This window comes from Dipodomys merriami, unplaced genomic scaffold, assembly GCF_024711535.1.
Source record: "Dipodomys merriami isolate MVZ:Mamm:240054 unplaced genomic scaffold, mDipMer1.0.p SCAF_64, whole genome shotgun sequence".
NCBI classification, from domain to species: domain Eukaryota; kingdom Metazoa; phylum Chordata; class Mammalia; order Rodentia; family Heteromyidae; genus Dipodomys; species Dipodomys merriami.
The window spans coordinates 1,806,442-1,824,270 of NW_027206224.1; the positions used below are offsets into that span (position 1 = coordinate 1,806,442).

At 42.6% G+C, this 17,829-nt stretch overlaps 1 protein-coding gene across 3 annotated transcripts in view; it reads right to left on the bottom strand.

Annotated features, from left to right (window-relative positions):
* Window positions 1-17,829, bottom strand: part of Utp4 (UTP4 small subunit processome component) — a 36,975-nt gene that overhangs the window by 7,459 nt on the left and 11,687 nt on the right. For all 3 annotated transcript variants that reach the window (XM_070004710.1, XM_070004711.1, XM_070004712.1), the window contains exons 6-13: window positions 16,112-16,323; window positions 14,739-14,910; window positions 14,540-14,631; window positions 12,439-12,535; window positions 10,141-10,205; window positions 6,857-6,979; window positions 5,772-5,928; window positions 1,145-1,251 (exon numbers count right to left, since the gene is read on the bottom strand). In XM_070004710.1, coding sequence (XP_069860811.1) covers window positions 1,145-1,251; window positions 5,772-5,928; window positions 6,857-6,979; window positions 10,141-10,205; window positions 12,439-12,535; window positions 14,540-14,631; window positions 14,739-14,910; window positions 16,112-16,323 — 1,025 coding nt within the window. The remainder of the gene's footprint in view (window positions 1-1,144; window positions 1,252-5,771; window positions 5,929-6,856; window positions 6,980-10,140; window positions 10,206-12,438; window positions 12,536-14,539; window positions 14,632-14,738; window positions 14,911-16,111; window positions 16,324-17,829) is intronic.

Sequence of the window (17,829 nt, forward strand, 5' to 3'; positions counted from 1 at the left end):
TATAACTCAATGTGTGAATGATGTATTATTACTGATCAAATAATGTGTCACCCACAATAGAATTTTTTTTTTGTAGTTCTGTTTAACTTAAAAATACCTTGAAGGGTCAGGCTCTCCCAAGCACCCAGGCAGCTCAAGCCTATAATCCTAGCTACTCAGGAGGCAGAGTTTTTTTTGGTCGGTCGGGGGCTTGAACTCTGGGCTTGGGCACTATCCCTAAGCTCAAGGTCAGCACTCTACCACTTGAGCCACAGCGCCACTTCTGGTTTTCTAGTGGTTTATTGGAAATAAGAATCTCAGACTTTCCTGTCCGGGCTGGCTTTTTTTTTTTTTTTTTTGTCGGTCATGGGGCTTGAACTCTGGGCTTGGGCGCTGTCCCTCAGCTCTTCAGCTCAAGGCGAGCGCTCTACCACTTGAGCTACAGCGCCACTTCTGGTTTTCTAGTGGTTTATTGGAGATAGGAGTCTCACGGTCTTTCCTGCCCGGGCTGGCTTTGAACCGTGATCCTCAGATCTCAGCTGCCTGAGTAGCTAGGATTACAGGTGTGAGCCACCGGCACTGGCTGAGATTTGAAGATCATGGTACAAAGCCAGGCAGGCAGGAAAGTCCATGAGACTCCTATCTCCAATTAACCATCAGAAAACTGGAAGTAGCACTGTGGCTCAAAGTGGTAGAATGTTAGACTTGAGCAGAAAAGCTCAGAGACAGTACCCAGGCCCTGAGTTCAAGCCCTACAACCCCACCCCACCCCCCCCAAAAAAAGTACAAAATTTTGAAGGTGTAAGGCAAGCCCTGAGAGAAAAACTGTTATGTCTATCTAGTCATGTCTAAACTTTCCATGCTTTAAATATAGAAATAACCTGGATATGTGTTTGTCACCCACAAAATCCTTAGTCATGAATTTCTGTGAATCAATACTTGCACTGTTCCCATTGACTAATATTACAGTAGAACTTCTGAGTTCCACAGAAATAAAGAGTAATCTGAAGCAGAGAACATTCCTGATTTAAAAAAAAAAATAAGAAAAAAAAAGTTTTAGTAAATTTCCAAGTCACTCCAGATATAATCTGCCTTGGACTTTTCAAATGAAAGACTAATAACTTCCTGTATGACTCAATCTGCTGTCACAAAATCGTTCACTTACCTCTAGATTCTTCAGATTGTACACATGGACTCCAGCACTGGTACCTGATGCAGCTAGCCAATTCCCATCTGGACTAACTGCCAAAAGACACATGGCCTCTACAGTCCCTATGAGGGCATAAGAACAATTAAGTCTCTGAAGTACATGTTCACAGCTTCCCTAACCTGAAGATGGGCGTTTTAAAATAATTAAAGCAATAATGTATTAAAAGTTTTGCAGCTGGCACTGGTGGCTCATGCCTATAATCCTAGCTATTCAGGAGGCTGAGATCTGAGGATTGAGGTTCAAAGCCAGCTCGAGCAGGAAAAGTCTATGGAGACTCTTATCTCCAATTAACCACCAGAAAACCGGAAGTAGTGCTGTGGCTCAAAGTGGTAGAGCACTAGTCTTGAGCAAAAGAGCTCAAAGAGCCGGGCACTGGTGGCTCATGCCTGTAATCCTAGCTACTCAGGAGGCTGAGATCTGAGGATCGTGGTTCAAAGCCAGCCTTGGCAGGAACATCTGTGAGACTCTTTTTTTTTTTTTTTTTTTTTTTTTGTCGGTCGTGGGGCTTGAACTCTGGGCCTGGGCGCTGTCCCTCAGCTCGTCAGCTCAAGGCGAGCACTCTACCACTTGAGCTACAGCGCCACTTCCGGTTTTCTGGTGGTTTATTGGAGATAGGAGTCTCACGGTCTCTCCTGCCCGGGCTGGCTTTGAACCGCGATCCTCAGATCTCAGCCTCCTGAGTAGCTAGGATTACAGGCGTGAGCCACCAGCGCCCGGCTCATCTGTGAGACTCTTATCTCCAATAAACCACTAGAAAACTGGAAGTGGCGCTGTGGCTCAAGCGGTAGAGCTCTTGCCTTAAGCTGAAGAGCACAGGGACAGCGCCCAGGCCCAGAGTTCAAGCCCCATGACTGACAAAAAAAAAAAAAAAAGAGCTCAAAGACACTGCTAAGGTCGAGTCCCATGGACAGAAAAAAAAATTGCAAATTAGTTTTAAAAGTTAACCTGACTAGGGACTGGGAAGGTGGCTCAGTGGTAGAGCGCTTGCCTTGCAAGCATGAGGCCCTGGATTCGATCCTCAGCACCACATAAGCAGAAAAAAAAGCCGGAAGTGGCATTGTGGCTCAAGTGGTAGAACGCTAGCCTTGAGCTGAAGAGCTGAGGGACAGCGCCTAGGCCCACGAATGGACCCCCCCCCAAAAAAAAGTTAACCTGACTAGAGCCATAATAACAGAAACAGCTTGGTATTGGCACAAAAACAGACTCAAAGATCAATGGAACAGATTAGAAAACCCACAAATAAAATCACATACAAAGTCATCTGATATTTGACAAAAGAGCCAAAGACATACAGTGGAAACAACATAAGACTCTTTAACAGTTGATGTTGGGAAAACAGGGCATATGAGGAAAACTAAAAATGGACCCTTGCTTGCCACTATACACTAACATTAATTCAAAGTGGATCAAAGTCCTCAACATCAGACCCAAAACTATGTACTGCAAGAAAGAGTAGGAGAAACACTAGAACTTATAGGTATAGGCAGGAACTTTTTTTTTTTTTGTCAGTGGTGGGGCTTGAATTCTAGGCCTGGGCTCTGTCTCTCAGCTCTTCAGCTCAAGGATAGCACTCTACCATTTGAGCCACAGTGCCACTTCCAGCTTTTTCTGCTTATGTGGTGCTGAGGAATCAAACCCAGGGCTCCACGCATGCAAGACAAGCACTCTACCACTAAGCCATCTTCCCAGCCCCTAGGCAGGAACTTCTTGATAGTCCCAGGGCCACAAGAGATAGGAGAGAGACTCAACAAGTGGAACTACATAAAATAAAGTTTCCACACAGCACAGGATATAGCTACTAAAAAGATAGCCAACTAATTGGCAAAAGAACTTTACCAGCAATATATCAGACAAAGGCCTAATATCCAACATATATAAGGAGCGCAAGAAACTAACTCCTCCCAAACTTAATACACTAATCACTAGACAGGCAAAAGAGATAAGGAGAATCTTCTCAGAAGAGCTAAGAATGGCAAAGAAACACATGAGGAAATGCTGATTTTCCCTGGACATAAAGGAAATGCAAACCAAACAACTCTGAGATTCCATCTTATCCCAGTTAGATTGGCCAACATTTTGAATTCAAACAACAAATGCTGGTGGGGATCTGGGGAAAAAGGAAACCTACTGCGTGGTTGGTAGGAATGTAAACTAGTACAATCACTCTGGAAAACAGTCTGGAGGTAGACCTTCCTGCGACCCAGCTATGCTACTACTAGGCATCTACTCTGAGCATTATGAACCAGGATATGATAAGGACACCTGCACATCCATGAACATTGCCACACTATTCACAATAACCAATATATGGAAACAGCCCAGATGCCCCCAATAGATGAGTAGATCAGAGAAAGTTATACCTATATACAGTGAAATTTTATGTAGCCATTAGAAAGAATAAAAAAATGTCATTTTCAGGGAAATGGATGGGACTAGAAAAAATCATGCGGAGTGAGGTTAGCCAAGATCAGAGACAAATGGTGCATATTCTCTCTAACATGCACAAGTTAGATCTAAATTGCACTGGGATATGACAAACTACACAGGATTCTAGATACTCACACACAGTGAGATCAAAACAGGATAGTCATAGGAGAGAATCACAAAGGTGCAATCCTAAGTGCTTCCTTATATTTCATATAATATACACACTAAAACAAGCTCCAAAGATATGAAAACCAGACTTTTTAAATGTTTTTTCTTTTTCTGATGATTCTATATTCTTTATGTTATACACAGTACATTCATATGCATATCCGTGGGGGTGGGGGTGAAGACACAGAATCCAAGGAAAAAGGGCGAAAAACAGTACAGTAGTGGAGTGAACTAGACTACAACTGGAGAGTGGAGATGGAAGGAAGGGAATGGGAAAGAATGAGGGGAACAGATGACAACTGTACAAAAAGAAATGTACTTATTACCTGATGCATGTAAATGTAACCCTTCTGTATATCACCTCTAAAATAACAGTAAATTTAGAAAACAAAAAAAGTTAACCTGACTAGTTTTAAAACTTACTTAACCACTCCTCACGTAAAGGGAAGCCAGAGAGATAAAACGAAAGGCATCACTGGTTGAGGCCTGAGGAAGACATTTTGGATTCTTCTGTATAGTAACAAGGAGAATATATGTGTCACTAAAATCTATAAATTAGGGGCTGGGAAGATGATTCAGTAGTAGAGTGGATGCATGAGGCCCTGGGTTCGATTCCTCGGGACTACATGAGCAGAAAAAGCTCCGAGTGGCGCTGTGGCTCAAGTGATTGAGTGCTAGCCTTGAGGTGAAGAGCTGAGGGACAGCGCCCAGGCCCACAGTTCAGGCCTCATGACCGACAAAACAAAACAATACAAAACAAAAACTATAAATTAATTGTTTCAAACTCCTTTTTCTTTTAGATATTTTAAAATCAAAGTTATTGACACACAGTAAGCTCAACACATCTGAAGCACAATTTACTGCTGCCTATTTAGCACTAAGGGGCATGGATAAACCATCTTTGTCGTCAAGGGACTTTAAATTAATGTGGCAACATGAAGGTATAGGATAAATATTTGGACAGCCATTTTTTTATGTCAAAATATGTGTTAAAATCAGCTTACACTAAGAAAAGGAAAGAAATATTCATATCACCCCATTTGGAAAGAAAAGCTTTAGTGTCAAACTTTATAGAGACCCTAAGCTTCAAAGACCACGATAACGACAATGTGCCTCATGAAGGTTAAAATGGGTGACTTTAACTAAGTATCACTATCGCCCAATACTGTGAGAGTGAGATCTGTGGATCAAAGTTCAAAGCCAACACAGGCAGGAAAGTCCTCAGATTCTTATCTCCAAGTAATCACCAGAAAACTAAAAGTGGTGCGGTGGCTCAAATAGTAGAGAGCTCACCTTGAGCTAAAGAGCTCAGGGACAGTTGCCAGGCTCAGAATTCAAACCCCACGATCGACAAAGAAACAAAAACAAAAACAAAACAAAACAAAAAAACCTTAAAATGTTAATGATAGTTATTTTTGGGTGTCAGGATAACAGATGATTTTAACTTTCTTCTTACTAAGCTAACAAAACTCTTGGATGGATGATAAAACTTTTCTGGCCCCAAACAGGGAAATTGAAACCTAGTGAGAAAATAGTAGGTGTGAGGAACATTTCAGATTTCATTGAGTGTCTTCATCTGCCAGATTATATCCTCCTACTTTAAACTGCAACCATATGAGTGAGTTTATGCAGGGTTGAGAAGACTATAAGAACCCCCAACACCCAGGCGCCAGTGGCTCACGCCTGTAAACCTAGCTACTTAGGAGGTTGAGATCTTAGAATTGAGGTTTAAAGCCAGCCCAGGCAGGAAAGTCCATGAGACTCTCATCTCCAATAAAACACTAGAAAACTGGAAGTGGCGCTGTGGCTCAAGCAGTAGAGCGCTGGCCTTGAACTGAAGAGCTGAGGGATAGCGCCCAAGCCCAGAGTTTAAGCCCCATGACAAAAAAAAAAACAAACCAAACCAAAACAAAAAAAAAAACCCAACCCAACACTTAGGTCTAAAAGAAAAAAAAAATCCCCCCTTAGGCCAGTTACAAACTCCCACCTGATTGAGGCTGGAAACTATGCAGGTGCTTAAAGCTTGCTTCCAACAGTTGAATGACATGCAGAGATCCTTGATTTGATGCCACAAAGAGCTTTGTTGAATCTTCAGAAAACAAAATCTGAAGAGCAGATCTAAGGAATGCTGGCATTTTTGAAACCTTGGGGTAAACCAACAGGGAAAGCTAGTAAGTGAGAAATAGACATTATAGCTCAACAAAAACAGAGTTAGGGGCTGGGAAGGTGGCTCAGTGGTATAGCGCTTCCCTTGCATGCATGAGGCCCTGGGTTCGATTCCTCAGCACCACATAAGAAAAAAGAAAAAAGCCAGAAGTGGCGCTGTGGCTCAAGTGGTAGAACGCTAGCCTTGAGCTGAAGAGCTGAGGGACAGCGCCCAGGCCCACAATTCAGGCCCACGACCAGACCCAAAAACAAACAAACAAAAAAACCAAAAAAACAAAAACAGAGTTAAATTAATTAATACGAAGCCAGCAAACTGACCAAATGATATATGCCTCCTGTTACCTACATCCCTTGACAGTCCAACTTCAATTCCCTACTATGGAACTAAATTACACATGAAAGAAACCGTTTGGCAGAAAAGCGTAAGCTTTACTGCTACTTCTGGCATTTCTCTATCCCTCCCAAAGCAATCAATACAAAATTAAAAAATAAAATAAAATTTAGCTGTGATGCTAGGAATTGTCTCCTCCCTTTTTAAATGTGCTAGAGACTGAATTCAGATTCTTACATAAGAAACTGTCTCCAAAGCTGGGTGCTGGTGGCTCACACCTGTAGTCCTAGTTACTCAGGAGGCTGAGATCTAAGGATCGTGGTTTCAAAGCCAGCCAGGGCAGAAAAGTCCTTGAGACTCTTACCTCCAATTAACCACCAGAAAACTGGAAGTGGTGCTGTGGCTCAAGGGGTAGAGTGCTCGCCTTGAGCTGAAGAGCGCACGGTCTCACAGAGACCAAGCCCAGAGTTCAAGTACCACGACTGACCAAAAAAAAAAAAAAAAAAAAAAAGGGATTCTTATCCAACAAAAATGACACGATTCTTCTTGTACAACCACATGAGGCTCTTACTCACCCTTTGGAGACTTATGTTGTCACGTTCATATTTCAACCGATAGAGGAAAAAACGAGATACGGTTGAATAGGCTATCCAACCTCCACATGGGGAGATGCAACTGCAAATAATGTTCTCAGGGCCCTGACAATCGGAGGAAGCAAAATAAATGTTAGTGCAAAATCTCTTATGACCACATTCACCATGACATGAATCTCCATATTCTTACTGCTCTGAATATTTCCACAAATACCTAGGCTATGTCCTATGATTATATGAGAAGCAGAGCAATTCAGTGATGTTGTTTTGATTTCCAAATACAAAAGTCTAAAGATACTGTGTTTCTTTGCCTTTCAGGTGATTCTGATAGCTTCATATTAAATCCCAACTTGGGAAAACTGAGCAGGTAGGCACTAAGTTCACAAAGCCCAGGAGGGCTGGTAATTCAAAGTGCTTATTTTGTTTTGCCTGTGATAACATAGTTCAATAACCTCTAATAGATAAGTAAAAATACTTGGGAGGAGAAAAAATGAATGTAACATTTATATAATTTTAAAAAATCAGGGCTGGGAAGGTGGCTCAGTGGTAGAGCACTTGCCTTGCATGCCTGAGGCCCTGGGTTTGATTCCTCAGCACCACATAAGCAAAAAAGAAAAAACCCGGAAATGGCCTTGTGACTCAAGTGGTAGAGGGCTAGCCTTGAACTGAAGAGCTGAGGGACCGCCCAGGCCCAGAGTTCAGGCCCCACGACCGGACCAAAAAAAAAAAAAAAAAAAAAAAATCAAGTTGTGCATGCTGATGATATACCTCTAATTCCAGCACTTGGGAGGTAGAGGATGGAGGACTGCAAGTTAGAAGCCAGTCTGGGCCACATAGCAAGTTCTTGTCTCAAATAAGCAGATCTGTCTCTCTAAAATATAATTGTGCTTATTTTCCTGCCTAGCTCTAATAAAAACAAAACAAAACAAAAACTACAGGACTGAAATTAAAAAACAAAAAAAACCCAACCCATAGCCAGGTGCCAGTGGATCATGCCTGTAATCCTAGCTACTCAGGAGGCTGATATCTGAGGATCATGGTTTCAAAGCCAGCCCGGGCAGGAAAGTCTGTGAGACTCTTATCTCCAATAAACCACTAGAAAACCGGAAGTGGCGCTGTGGCTCAAGCGGTAGGAGCGCTAGCCTTGAGCTGAAGAGTGCAGGGACAGTGCCCAGGCCCCATGACTGACCAAAAGAAAAAAGAACTGCACAAAAATCAGCAGGAAGTTATAAAAATTCTAGCTTTCTCAAGAATAATTTTGTTAAGTTATTATTACTTTTTTTTGCCAGTCCTGGGGCTTGCACTCGGCCTGGGCACTGTCCCTGAGCTTCTTTAGTTCAAGGCTAGTACTCTACCATTTGAGCCACAGTGCCACTTCCAGCCTTTTCTGTTTATGTGGTAAAGGAATCAAACCCAGGGCTTCATCATGCATGCGAGGAGAGCACTCTACCACTGAGCCATATTCCTAGCCCTGTTAAATTATTTAAAGAAGCCAAAAATTCATTTAGCTGGGAGTGAGGTCTCCAGGAAGGCTTTCCAGCATAAGGGAGAGGACCAGGAGGAAATGTTACTATTTGAAAAGCAAAGGAAACACATGACATTAAAGTGCAGGCAAGAAATTTTACTTTTGAAAATCTATAGTCAACTGGCACCTGTACAGTGAGTGGGATTATGGGGAAACTCCAGAGAAATGACTGGTGGAAAATGGAAGTAAATTTTTGCATTAAAATAAGACAAGTGCTGAATATAGTTAACTATGATAGTCTACTATGGATTATTAGAAGGCTCATAAATAGCAATGATTCTAAAAGAAAACAAAAACATGACCCATTGTAACAATGAGATGGACAAAGACACTATGTTGAAAATGAACTTCCAGGGCTGGGAAGGTGGCTCAGTGGTAGAGCACTCGTCTTGCATGCTCAAGGCCCTGGGTTCAATTCCTCAGCACCACATAAGCAAAAAGAAAAAAGCCGGAAGTGGCGCTGTGGCTCAAGTGGTAGAGTGCTAGCCTTGAGCTGAAGAGCTGAGGGACAGCGCCCAGGCCCAGAGTTCAGGCCCCATGACCGGACCCAAAAAAAAAAAAAGAAAAAAAGAAAAAAAAGAAAATGAACTTCCAACTTGTTGGCGAGAGGGAAGGAGTTGGAGAGGTGGGGAAGGAAAGGATGACAGGGGAAAAACACAAAGGAGGAGGTAACAATGCTCCATAGGAAATGTACTCATTACCTTGCTCATGTAACTGTAACCCCTCTGTACACTATTTTTACAATAAAAAACATATTAAACTCAAGGCCTGGGTGCTGTCCTTGAGTTTCATTTTGCTCAAGGGTAGCACTCCACCACTTGAGCTACATAGTGCCACTTCCTGTTTTTGAGTAGTTTATTGGAGATAAAGAGAGTCTCATGGAGACTTTTCTTTTTTTTTTGTGGGTCCGGTCGTGGGGCCTGAACTCTGGGCCTGGGCACTGTCCCTCAGCGATTCAGCTCAAGGTTAGCGTTCTACCACTTGAACCACAGCGCCACTTCCGGCTTTTTTCTTTTTGCTTATGTGGTGCTGGGGAATAGAAACCAGGGTCACAGGCATGCAAGGCAAGCACTCTACCACTGAGCCACCTTCCAAGCCCTCATGGAATTTTTCTGCCAGGGCTGGCTTGAACACAATCCTCTGATGTCAGCCTCCTGAGTAGCTAGGATTACAGACATGAGCCACAGGCTCCCAGCAAGACATCTACATATATGGACAAGCTTTAAAAAGATGTCACTTTGGGGCTGGGAAGGTGGCTCAGTAGTAGAGTGCTTGCCTTGCATGCATGAAGCCCTGGGTTCAATTCCTCAGCACTACATATACAGAAAAAGCCGGAAGTGGTGCTGTGGCTCAAGTGGTTGAACGCTAGCCTTGAGCTGAAGAGCTGGGGGACAGTGCCCAGGCCCAGAGTTCAGGTCCCACAACCAAAAAAAAAAAAAAAACTGGCACTGTGGCTCAAGTGGTACAGTGTTAGCCTTGGGTAAAAGTTGTTTAGAGACAGTGCTCAGACCCTGAAATTCAAGCTCCAGGACTGGCAAAAAGAGAAAAAAAGAAAAAGAAAAAAAGATGTCACTTTTGTTTTCAACACATATAACTTCATCAAAATCTCAAATAAAAAGGTGGCCAGTCCTTCAGTGAAATAGTTTAGGATATAGAGTTTTACCTTGTGAACTAAATCACTAAATTCATAATGGGAGAAACATTCTGGATCTCAGACCTCAATGCATAGTGAGCCTCTTACCTTTGTCTTGAGGTGCAATAAATGATCTGCATTTTTGGAAAGTGGAAGGGTGTCTCCATTTTTGCCTGAAAAAAGAAACGTCTCTGAGTTTTGTTTTTTTTTTTTGTCGGTCGTGGGGCTTGAACTCTGGGCCTGGGCGTTGTCCCTCAGCTCTTCAGCTCAAGGCGAGCACTCTACCACTTGAGCTACAGCGCCATTTCCGGTTTTCTGGTGGTTTATTGGAGATAGGAGTCTCACGGTCTTTCCTGCCCGGGCTGGCTTTGAACCGCGATCCTCAGATCTCAGCCTCCTGAGTATCTAGGATTACAGGTGTGAGCCACCAGGGCCTGGCACTTCTCTGAGTTTTTGTCCCACCCCCAAAACAGAAGATGATACATTTTTTCTTCTAAAAGTTACCTATCAATATGACTGAATCACTATCACTGAAAAAAATAAAAAAAAATCTCTTGACTTAGTTAGTGGACATACCATTTCTGTGGGGTAGTACATTATATGAATAAGGAAGTGAGTAGTTCTAAGACACCATCAGTTGTTTGAAGCTACAACCCCAGAAAGGCATGCAAAATGCAGTTTCTATGGTCTTAATTTCAATCCATTCTAAAAGAGAAGACTCAAACACTTATCTAACATGTCATCCCACACAAAACTGCTAGGTTGTTACTGTAGAAACCCATGTGACACTTTGTTTTTCTGTAGGACATCACTATTCATCATCTTGCCATTTTCAACAGTCTTCTACATTTCACATAACTAGGACAAACTGATTTTCATGACGTTTCCTTCAACTACATCCTGTAGTATACCTTATAGACGCTTACTATAAAATATACCTACTTTTTAAACTTACTTTTAAAGACATGATCCCTTTAACCTGCTTTTTTTTTTTGGTGGGGCTTGAACTCTGGGCCTGGGAACTGTCTCTGAGCCCTTCAGCTCAAGGTGTGTACTCTACCACTTGAGCCACAGTGCCACTTCCCATTTTCTGGTGTTTTATTGGAGATAAGAGTCTCAGGGCCTTTCCTGCCTGGACTGGCTTTAAACTGCAATCCACAGATCTCAGTCTCCAGAGTAGTTAGGATTACAGGTGTGAGCCACCAGTGCCTGGTGCCCAGCAAGATTTTAATACTCAGTAACTTGTTTGCTTTTTTAAAAATTGGTCCTGAGCACTATTCCTAAGCTTCTTTTGCTCAAAGCTAGTATTTTACAATTTGAGCCACAGCTCTACTTCTGGCTTTTTTTTTGCCAGTCCTGGGGACTAGGTACTGTCCCTAAGATTCTTTTGCTCAAAGTTAGTGCTCTACCACTTCTTGCCTTTTCTGTTTATGTGGTACTGAGGAATCAAACCTAGGGCGCTTCAAACATGCTAGGCAAGCACTACTTCTGTCTTTTTTTGTGCTTAACTGGATATAAGACTTTCCTGCCCAGCTGGCTTTGAACCATGACCCTTAGATCTCAGGCTTCTGAGAGCTAGGATTACAGGCATGAGCCATTAGCACCCGGCTTTGTTTGCTTTCTCTTTTTCTTATGAATGGGAAAACCTTAAGTGAAGAAAAATGTATTTTTTTCTCTAAGCAGAAATTCAACTGAAATACTAAATTATGGCATCCTTTCTCCAACTTTCTTTTTCATATGTATGAATGTAAGTGTATGTTATTTTTTATTTATTTTGTTGGTCGTGGGGCTTGAACTCTGGGCCTGGGCACTGTCCCTCAGCTCTTCAGCTCAATGTGAGCATTCTACCACTTGAGCCACAGCGCCACTTCTGGTTTTCTGGTGGTTTATTGAAGATTATAGAATCTCATGGATGTTCCTGCCTGGGTTGGCTTTGAACCTCAAACCTCAGATCTCAGCCTCCTGAGTAGTTAGGATTATATGCACGAGCCACTGGTATCCAGCAAGTTTATGTTATTTTTACTTATTTTTTTTCTTCCAGTACCACGGGGATCCAAACCTGGGCACTGGTGCATGGTAAACAGACGCTCTATTTTTAAGCTTATATCCACAGACCTTTCCCATTTTCTTTTTTTTTTTTTTTGTCGGTCGTGGGGCTTGAACTCTGGGCCTGGGCGCTGTCCCTCAGCTCTTCAGCTCAAGGCGAGCGCTCTACCACTTGAGCTACAGCGCCACTTCCGGTTTTCTGGTGGTTTATTGGAGATAGGAGTCTCACGGTCTCTCCTGCCCGGGCTGGCTTTGAACCGCGATCCTCAGATCTCAGCCTCCTGAGTAGCTAGGATTACAGGCGTGAGCCACCAGCGCCCGGCCCCATTTTCTAATTGAGAAACCTTTCTTCAGTTTTACCTGTTGCAACGGTAGATCCTAGTCGCCAAAGTTCCAAATGATGAGCAAACTGGAAGAGGAGAAGCTGTCTCTTTTTAGAACAGGAAATGAGACGTCGCTGTATCCAAGAATTGAAAAGTTATAGACAGCCTCAGTATTAGCTACAGCAGCAATAACTTAGTATACTTTCTTTCTTTTTTTTGGTCCAGTCGTGGGTCCTGAACTCTGGGCCTGGGCATTGTCCCTCAGCTCTTCAGCTCAAGGCTAGCACTCTACCACTTGAGCCACAGTGCCACTTTCGGCTTTTTTCTTTTTGCTTATGTGGTGCTGAGAAATCGAACCCAGGGCCTCAGGCATTCAAGGCAAGCGCTCTACCACTGAGCCACCTTCCTAGCCCCCTTAGTATACTTTCTATTGTTGAACTAATTTATTTGATAAATATATCCTAAGAACTACCATAGGGGCTGGGTGCTGGTGACTCATGCCTATCATCCTAGCTCCTCAGGAGGCTGAAAACTGAGGATCATGGTTTAAATTCAGCCTGGGCAGAGAAGTCTGAGAGACTTATCTCCAATTAACCAGCAGAAAACTGGAAGTTGCACTGTGGCTCAAAGTGGTAGAAAGCTAGCCTTGAGCAAAAGGAGCTCAGGGACAGTACTCAGGCCCTGAATTCAAACCCCATGACAAAAAAAAAAAAAAAAAAAAAAAGGAAGGCAATGGTATCTAAAAACAACTCAAAAGTAAAATAACATCAAGACTTACAGAATGGTGAGACTGGCATCCCTGCCAGTAGGGGAGGATGAGTGTGAAATAGAGAGTAAAAGAAAAGCTGAAGGACGTCTATAATTAAGATAGGTTTCCTATACCATGCGAAGGAATTATGTCTCTAAGCTGCCAGCAACAGGGACAAACAAGGGCTTTTAAACAGGGAGCAATAAAAAGCTGTTTATTTAAACAGATGAGAACACAAATGAAAACAAAAGGAGATCATTATGGAAGTTACTGTAGAGAAATTTAGATGAGGAAACTGTGATCCAAACCAGGTGAATGGCCACACCAATGACTCAGTTTTGGTAAGCCTAGCAAGCCCAAGATCCTGAGTTTAATACCCATTACTCCACACTCCAAAGGAAAAAAGAAAACAGAGAGCTCAGAAAGAGCTAATGAAGACTACCTATACATTACATATGGGTGGTTTCTGTGTATCAAACATACCTCAATAAATGTGCACACATGCGCACGCGCACACACACACTCACATATGAAATATATACGGATCTATATAAAATACTTATTAGGATGAAGTAGACTTGGTAAAGTTACCAGCAAATGGAATCTGGAAGCCAGTTTGGAAGGGAAGGGGCCACTCCCTTGTAGAGATGGCACCATCTATCTAGAAAGGAACACTGGAAGCCTGGATTTTTCTACTTCTAACCTGAATATCAAGTCAATCCTTAAACAAACAGACAGGCGCTAGTGGCTCACAATTATTCTAGCTACTTAGGAAGGTAAGGTCTGAGGATCCTGGTTCAAAGGCAACCCAGGCAAGAAAGGCCATCAGATTCTATCTCCAATTAAAACACGCACTCACACACGCAGCAAATGGAGTGGTACAGTGCTAGCCCTGAGCCTTAAAAAAGCTCAGGGAAGCTGGGCACTGGTGGGCTCACATCTGTAATCCTAGCTCAGGAGACTGAGATCATGCTTCAAAGCCAGGCCTTCCAGAAAACTGGAAGTGATGCTGTGGCTCAAAGTGCTAGAGTGCTAGCCTTGAACTACAGAGTTTAGGGACAGCACCGGGGCTCTGAGTTTAAGCCCCAGGATCAACACACACAGCAAAGCAAAACAAAACAAAACAAAAAAATTAAGAAAATTACCACAAATCACTATTATTTGAAAAAGAAAATGATTTCTCCAGAAAGCAAACTGCTATGATGTTACAAATATATCATATTTTGTTCCCCCGAAATGCCTTTGTAAGAGGCCTACCTCACAAACAGAATGAAGATAACTCAGAAACCCCCTTGGATTTGCCCAGGAAGTATAAGCTATGTTTGGAATCAATCTTATGGGACAGGGAGATGGGGAGATGAAGGAGATGAAGAAAAGGGGTGATACTTACATGGGGAAAGGTGATTTTTCGGAGAGCAGCATCATAATTCTTAACTTCTAACTTTTCCATGAGAGGACGAATTACCAAGTGTGTGTCAGTGCCTGGATATGGGAGAAAAGAGGTGATCAGAATGAGAAATCCTGTGTGAAAAGAAAATAACCAGAGCTGGGCAGAGTAAACCAACAGCCTGGCAAGAAACAAAAACTACCTCCAGATATCAGGGCCGTTGGGCTGTGGGCCACGGTGCGTACGTCGTGAGTGTGGTGCTGGAATGGTTTGGTCCGCACCCATTGCTTCTCACTGCTGTTGGAAGTCACAGAGACCAGTTGAAAATGGAATATCGTGCCCTCGGCTGTGCCCACCACGAAACTGTCTTCTTGCTGAAAAATTAAATGAGGGGAATACATATGAACAAACTAAGGTCTAGACCAAAATATTCCCTAAAGTTTTCTGTCTAGGCAGTTCAGGGGGAAACTTACATCTAGAATTAGAAAGTTAATTCCCAGGGCATCTTCCTTTAGTTATCTACCAAATTCAATCAGGAGACAAGCTAATACTTAGATAGCAATGCGCCCTCTGCTGACAAAATTAACAACTGTTATCTCCTCGCTAGGTTTACATGGTACAGGTTTTAGTTGTTGACAGGCCAAATACAGGACAACAGTTCCAAAAGATTATACTGAAGCTGAAAAAATTCCTATTGCTGGGGCTGGGAAGGTGGCTCAGTGGTAGAGCGCTTGCCTTGCATGTATGAGGCCCTGGGTTTGATTCCTCAGCACCACATAAACAGAAAAAAAAAAAAAAAAGCTGGAAGTGGTGCTAGCATTTTTATTATAAGGCAAAAGTCTCCAGCACTAGCTCCATACATTTTTCTTTTTTTTTTTTTTGGTTGTCATAGGGCTTGAACTCAGGGCCTAGGCACTGTCCCTGTACTGATTTTTGCTCAAGGCTAGCACTCTACCACTCTGAGCTACAGTTCCACTTCTGATTTCTGGTGGTTAATTGGAGATAAGAGTCTCATAGACTTTCCTGTCCAACCTGGCTTTGAACTATGATCCAGAGATCTCAGCCTCTTGAGCAGCTATGATTACAGTGTGAGCAACAGGCACCTAACTAAAATAGTCAGTTTATGAAAATTTTATTTTGGGCTGGGAATGTGGCTTAGTGGGAGAACGCTTGCCTAGCATGCATGAAAAGCCCTGCTTTGATTGCTTAGTACCACATAAACAGAAAAAGCCACAAGTGGCTCTGTAGCTCAAGGCTCAAGTGGTAGAATGCTGGCTTTGAGCATAAAGAGGCTCAGTGACAGAGTCTAGGCCCTGAGTTCAAGCCCCACAACTAGCAAAAATAAACAAATATTAATTTATTTTTTGGTGGTATTGGAGTTTGAACTCCAGTCTCACATGTGCTAGGCTGGTGCTCCACTACTGGGCCATGCCTCCAGATCCAAACTTCAAATTTTAAAAAGTATGTTACAATTTGGCTTTTTCTTTCCCATGATGACAAAATAATGGCTGACTTACAATCAATGACATGTTCCTAAGTTATTCCATAACTGCCCAAAGTTAGGACCATACTCACTTCAGCAACAGCAATGGACTGCACATCAGCATTCGCAATGACGTGACTCTTGACAAGGGTCCCAGTAGCAGAGTCCCATAACTGTACTTTCCCAACTGAATCCACACTTATGACAGTGCCATCAGACAAGAAGGCCACGCCCCACACAATACACTTCGGCTTAGTCACACCCAGGTGTTGCCTATCTACAATCATCTTCCGAACAGTGCTCCCTGAAAAACAAAAACGTGTACTTGGATAGACATTATTTCTTACTGAATTTTCAAAAAACTGCCTGGACAGGGGCTGGGAAGGTGGCTCAGTGGTAGAGCGCTTGCCTTGCATGCCTGAAGCCCTGGGTTCGATTCCTCAGCACCACATAAACAAAAACAAAAAAGCCGGAAGTGGCACTGTAGCTCAAGTGGTAGAGCGCTAGCCTTGAGCTGAAGAGCTGAGGGACAGCGTCCAGGCCCAGAGTTCAGGCCCCACAACCGGACCAAAACAAACAAACAAACAAACAAACAAAAACAACTGCCTGGACAGACATAATGTGGTTAGGCTGGGCTAAACTCAGTCTCAAAATTCTAAAATGGTTTCCTGAAGAAGAGGAAGGGTGGATAAAGGAGGAGGAGGGTGAGAATAGGAAAATTTTGTTTGGGGAAGTAAAAGGGAAAAGGACATGTGGGATACTCAAAGCTGGTCTACTGTACACAAACATTAAACTTAACTCTTTTCCAAGACTCCAGGAAAGGGAGAGAAGGCAATAGTGACAAAATTCAAGAAGTTTAGGAGAACCCTGAAACTTAAGACCTAAGTCAGAGGTAGAGAATGCCAAGAAACCTGATCTTTACTACCAAATTTCCACCAATTGGGAACCCCAAATACTCTAGAAATGGAAGGAAAAAGGAGTCAGAGGAAGGCTCAGTTCAGTATAAATTTAAGAACCTGCTGTACCCCTAACATATTTGGGTAGGTAATGACTATGAAGCCAGGCAACTCAACAGGAAGAAAAAGAACAAACTATTTTTCTTTTAATTACTTTATTGTTGTTTTAGAGGTGATACACAGAGGAGTTACCTTTATATATGTCCAGTAAAAGCATATTTCCTTCCTTTTGCATAGTATCATCTGTTCCTTCATTCTCTCCCATCCCTCCTTCCCATCTCAGCCCACAAGTTGCATGGCTCACTTTCATCAATGTCCAGTACAGCCAGTGGGCTCCACTGGTGCATTTTTTCATCCATTTTCCATAGACTCTGTACCCTCTCCCACCTTTCCTCAGATAGGGCAAATACATACGTACACATATGTGTGTGTGTGTATGTGTGTATCTTGGAACTATGATCAAACAAGAGAAAAGAGTTAAAAGAACCCTACTTCAGATAATCCAAACAATCTCCCCAAACAATCCAGGAAGATCATTCTTTAGTGAAGCTTGAGACCAATAGGCCTCTAATATGAAAAAGCAGAGACCAAGAGAAAAATAGACTAAGAAAAACAACAAATAAATGAACTAGAAGAAAACAGGTAGAGTAAATACACTTGCAAATATCATTACCACTGACAAGGGGCTGGGAATATAGGTCAGTGATAGAAGTAGAGTGCATGTTTAACATATTAAGACCCTGGATTCAAATGCCAGCACCTCATAAATAAGTAGATAAGTAAATGGAAGACCCTAAAAACTTTCAGAAAACAAGTAAATAAACAAAAACACATCCTTGGGTCTTTGTATGAGT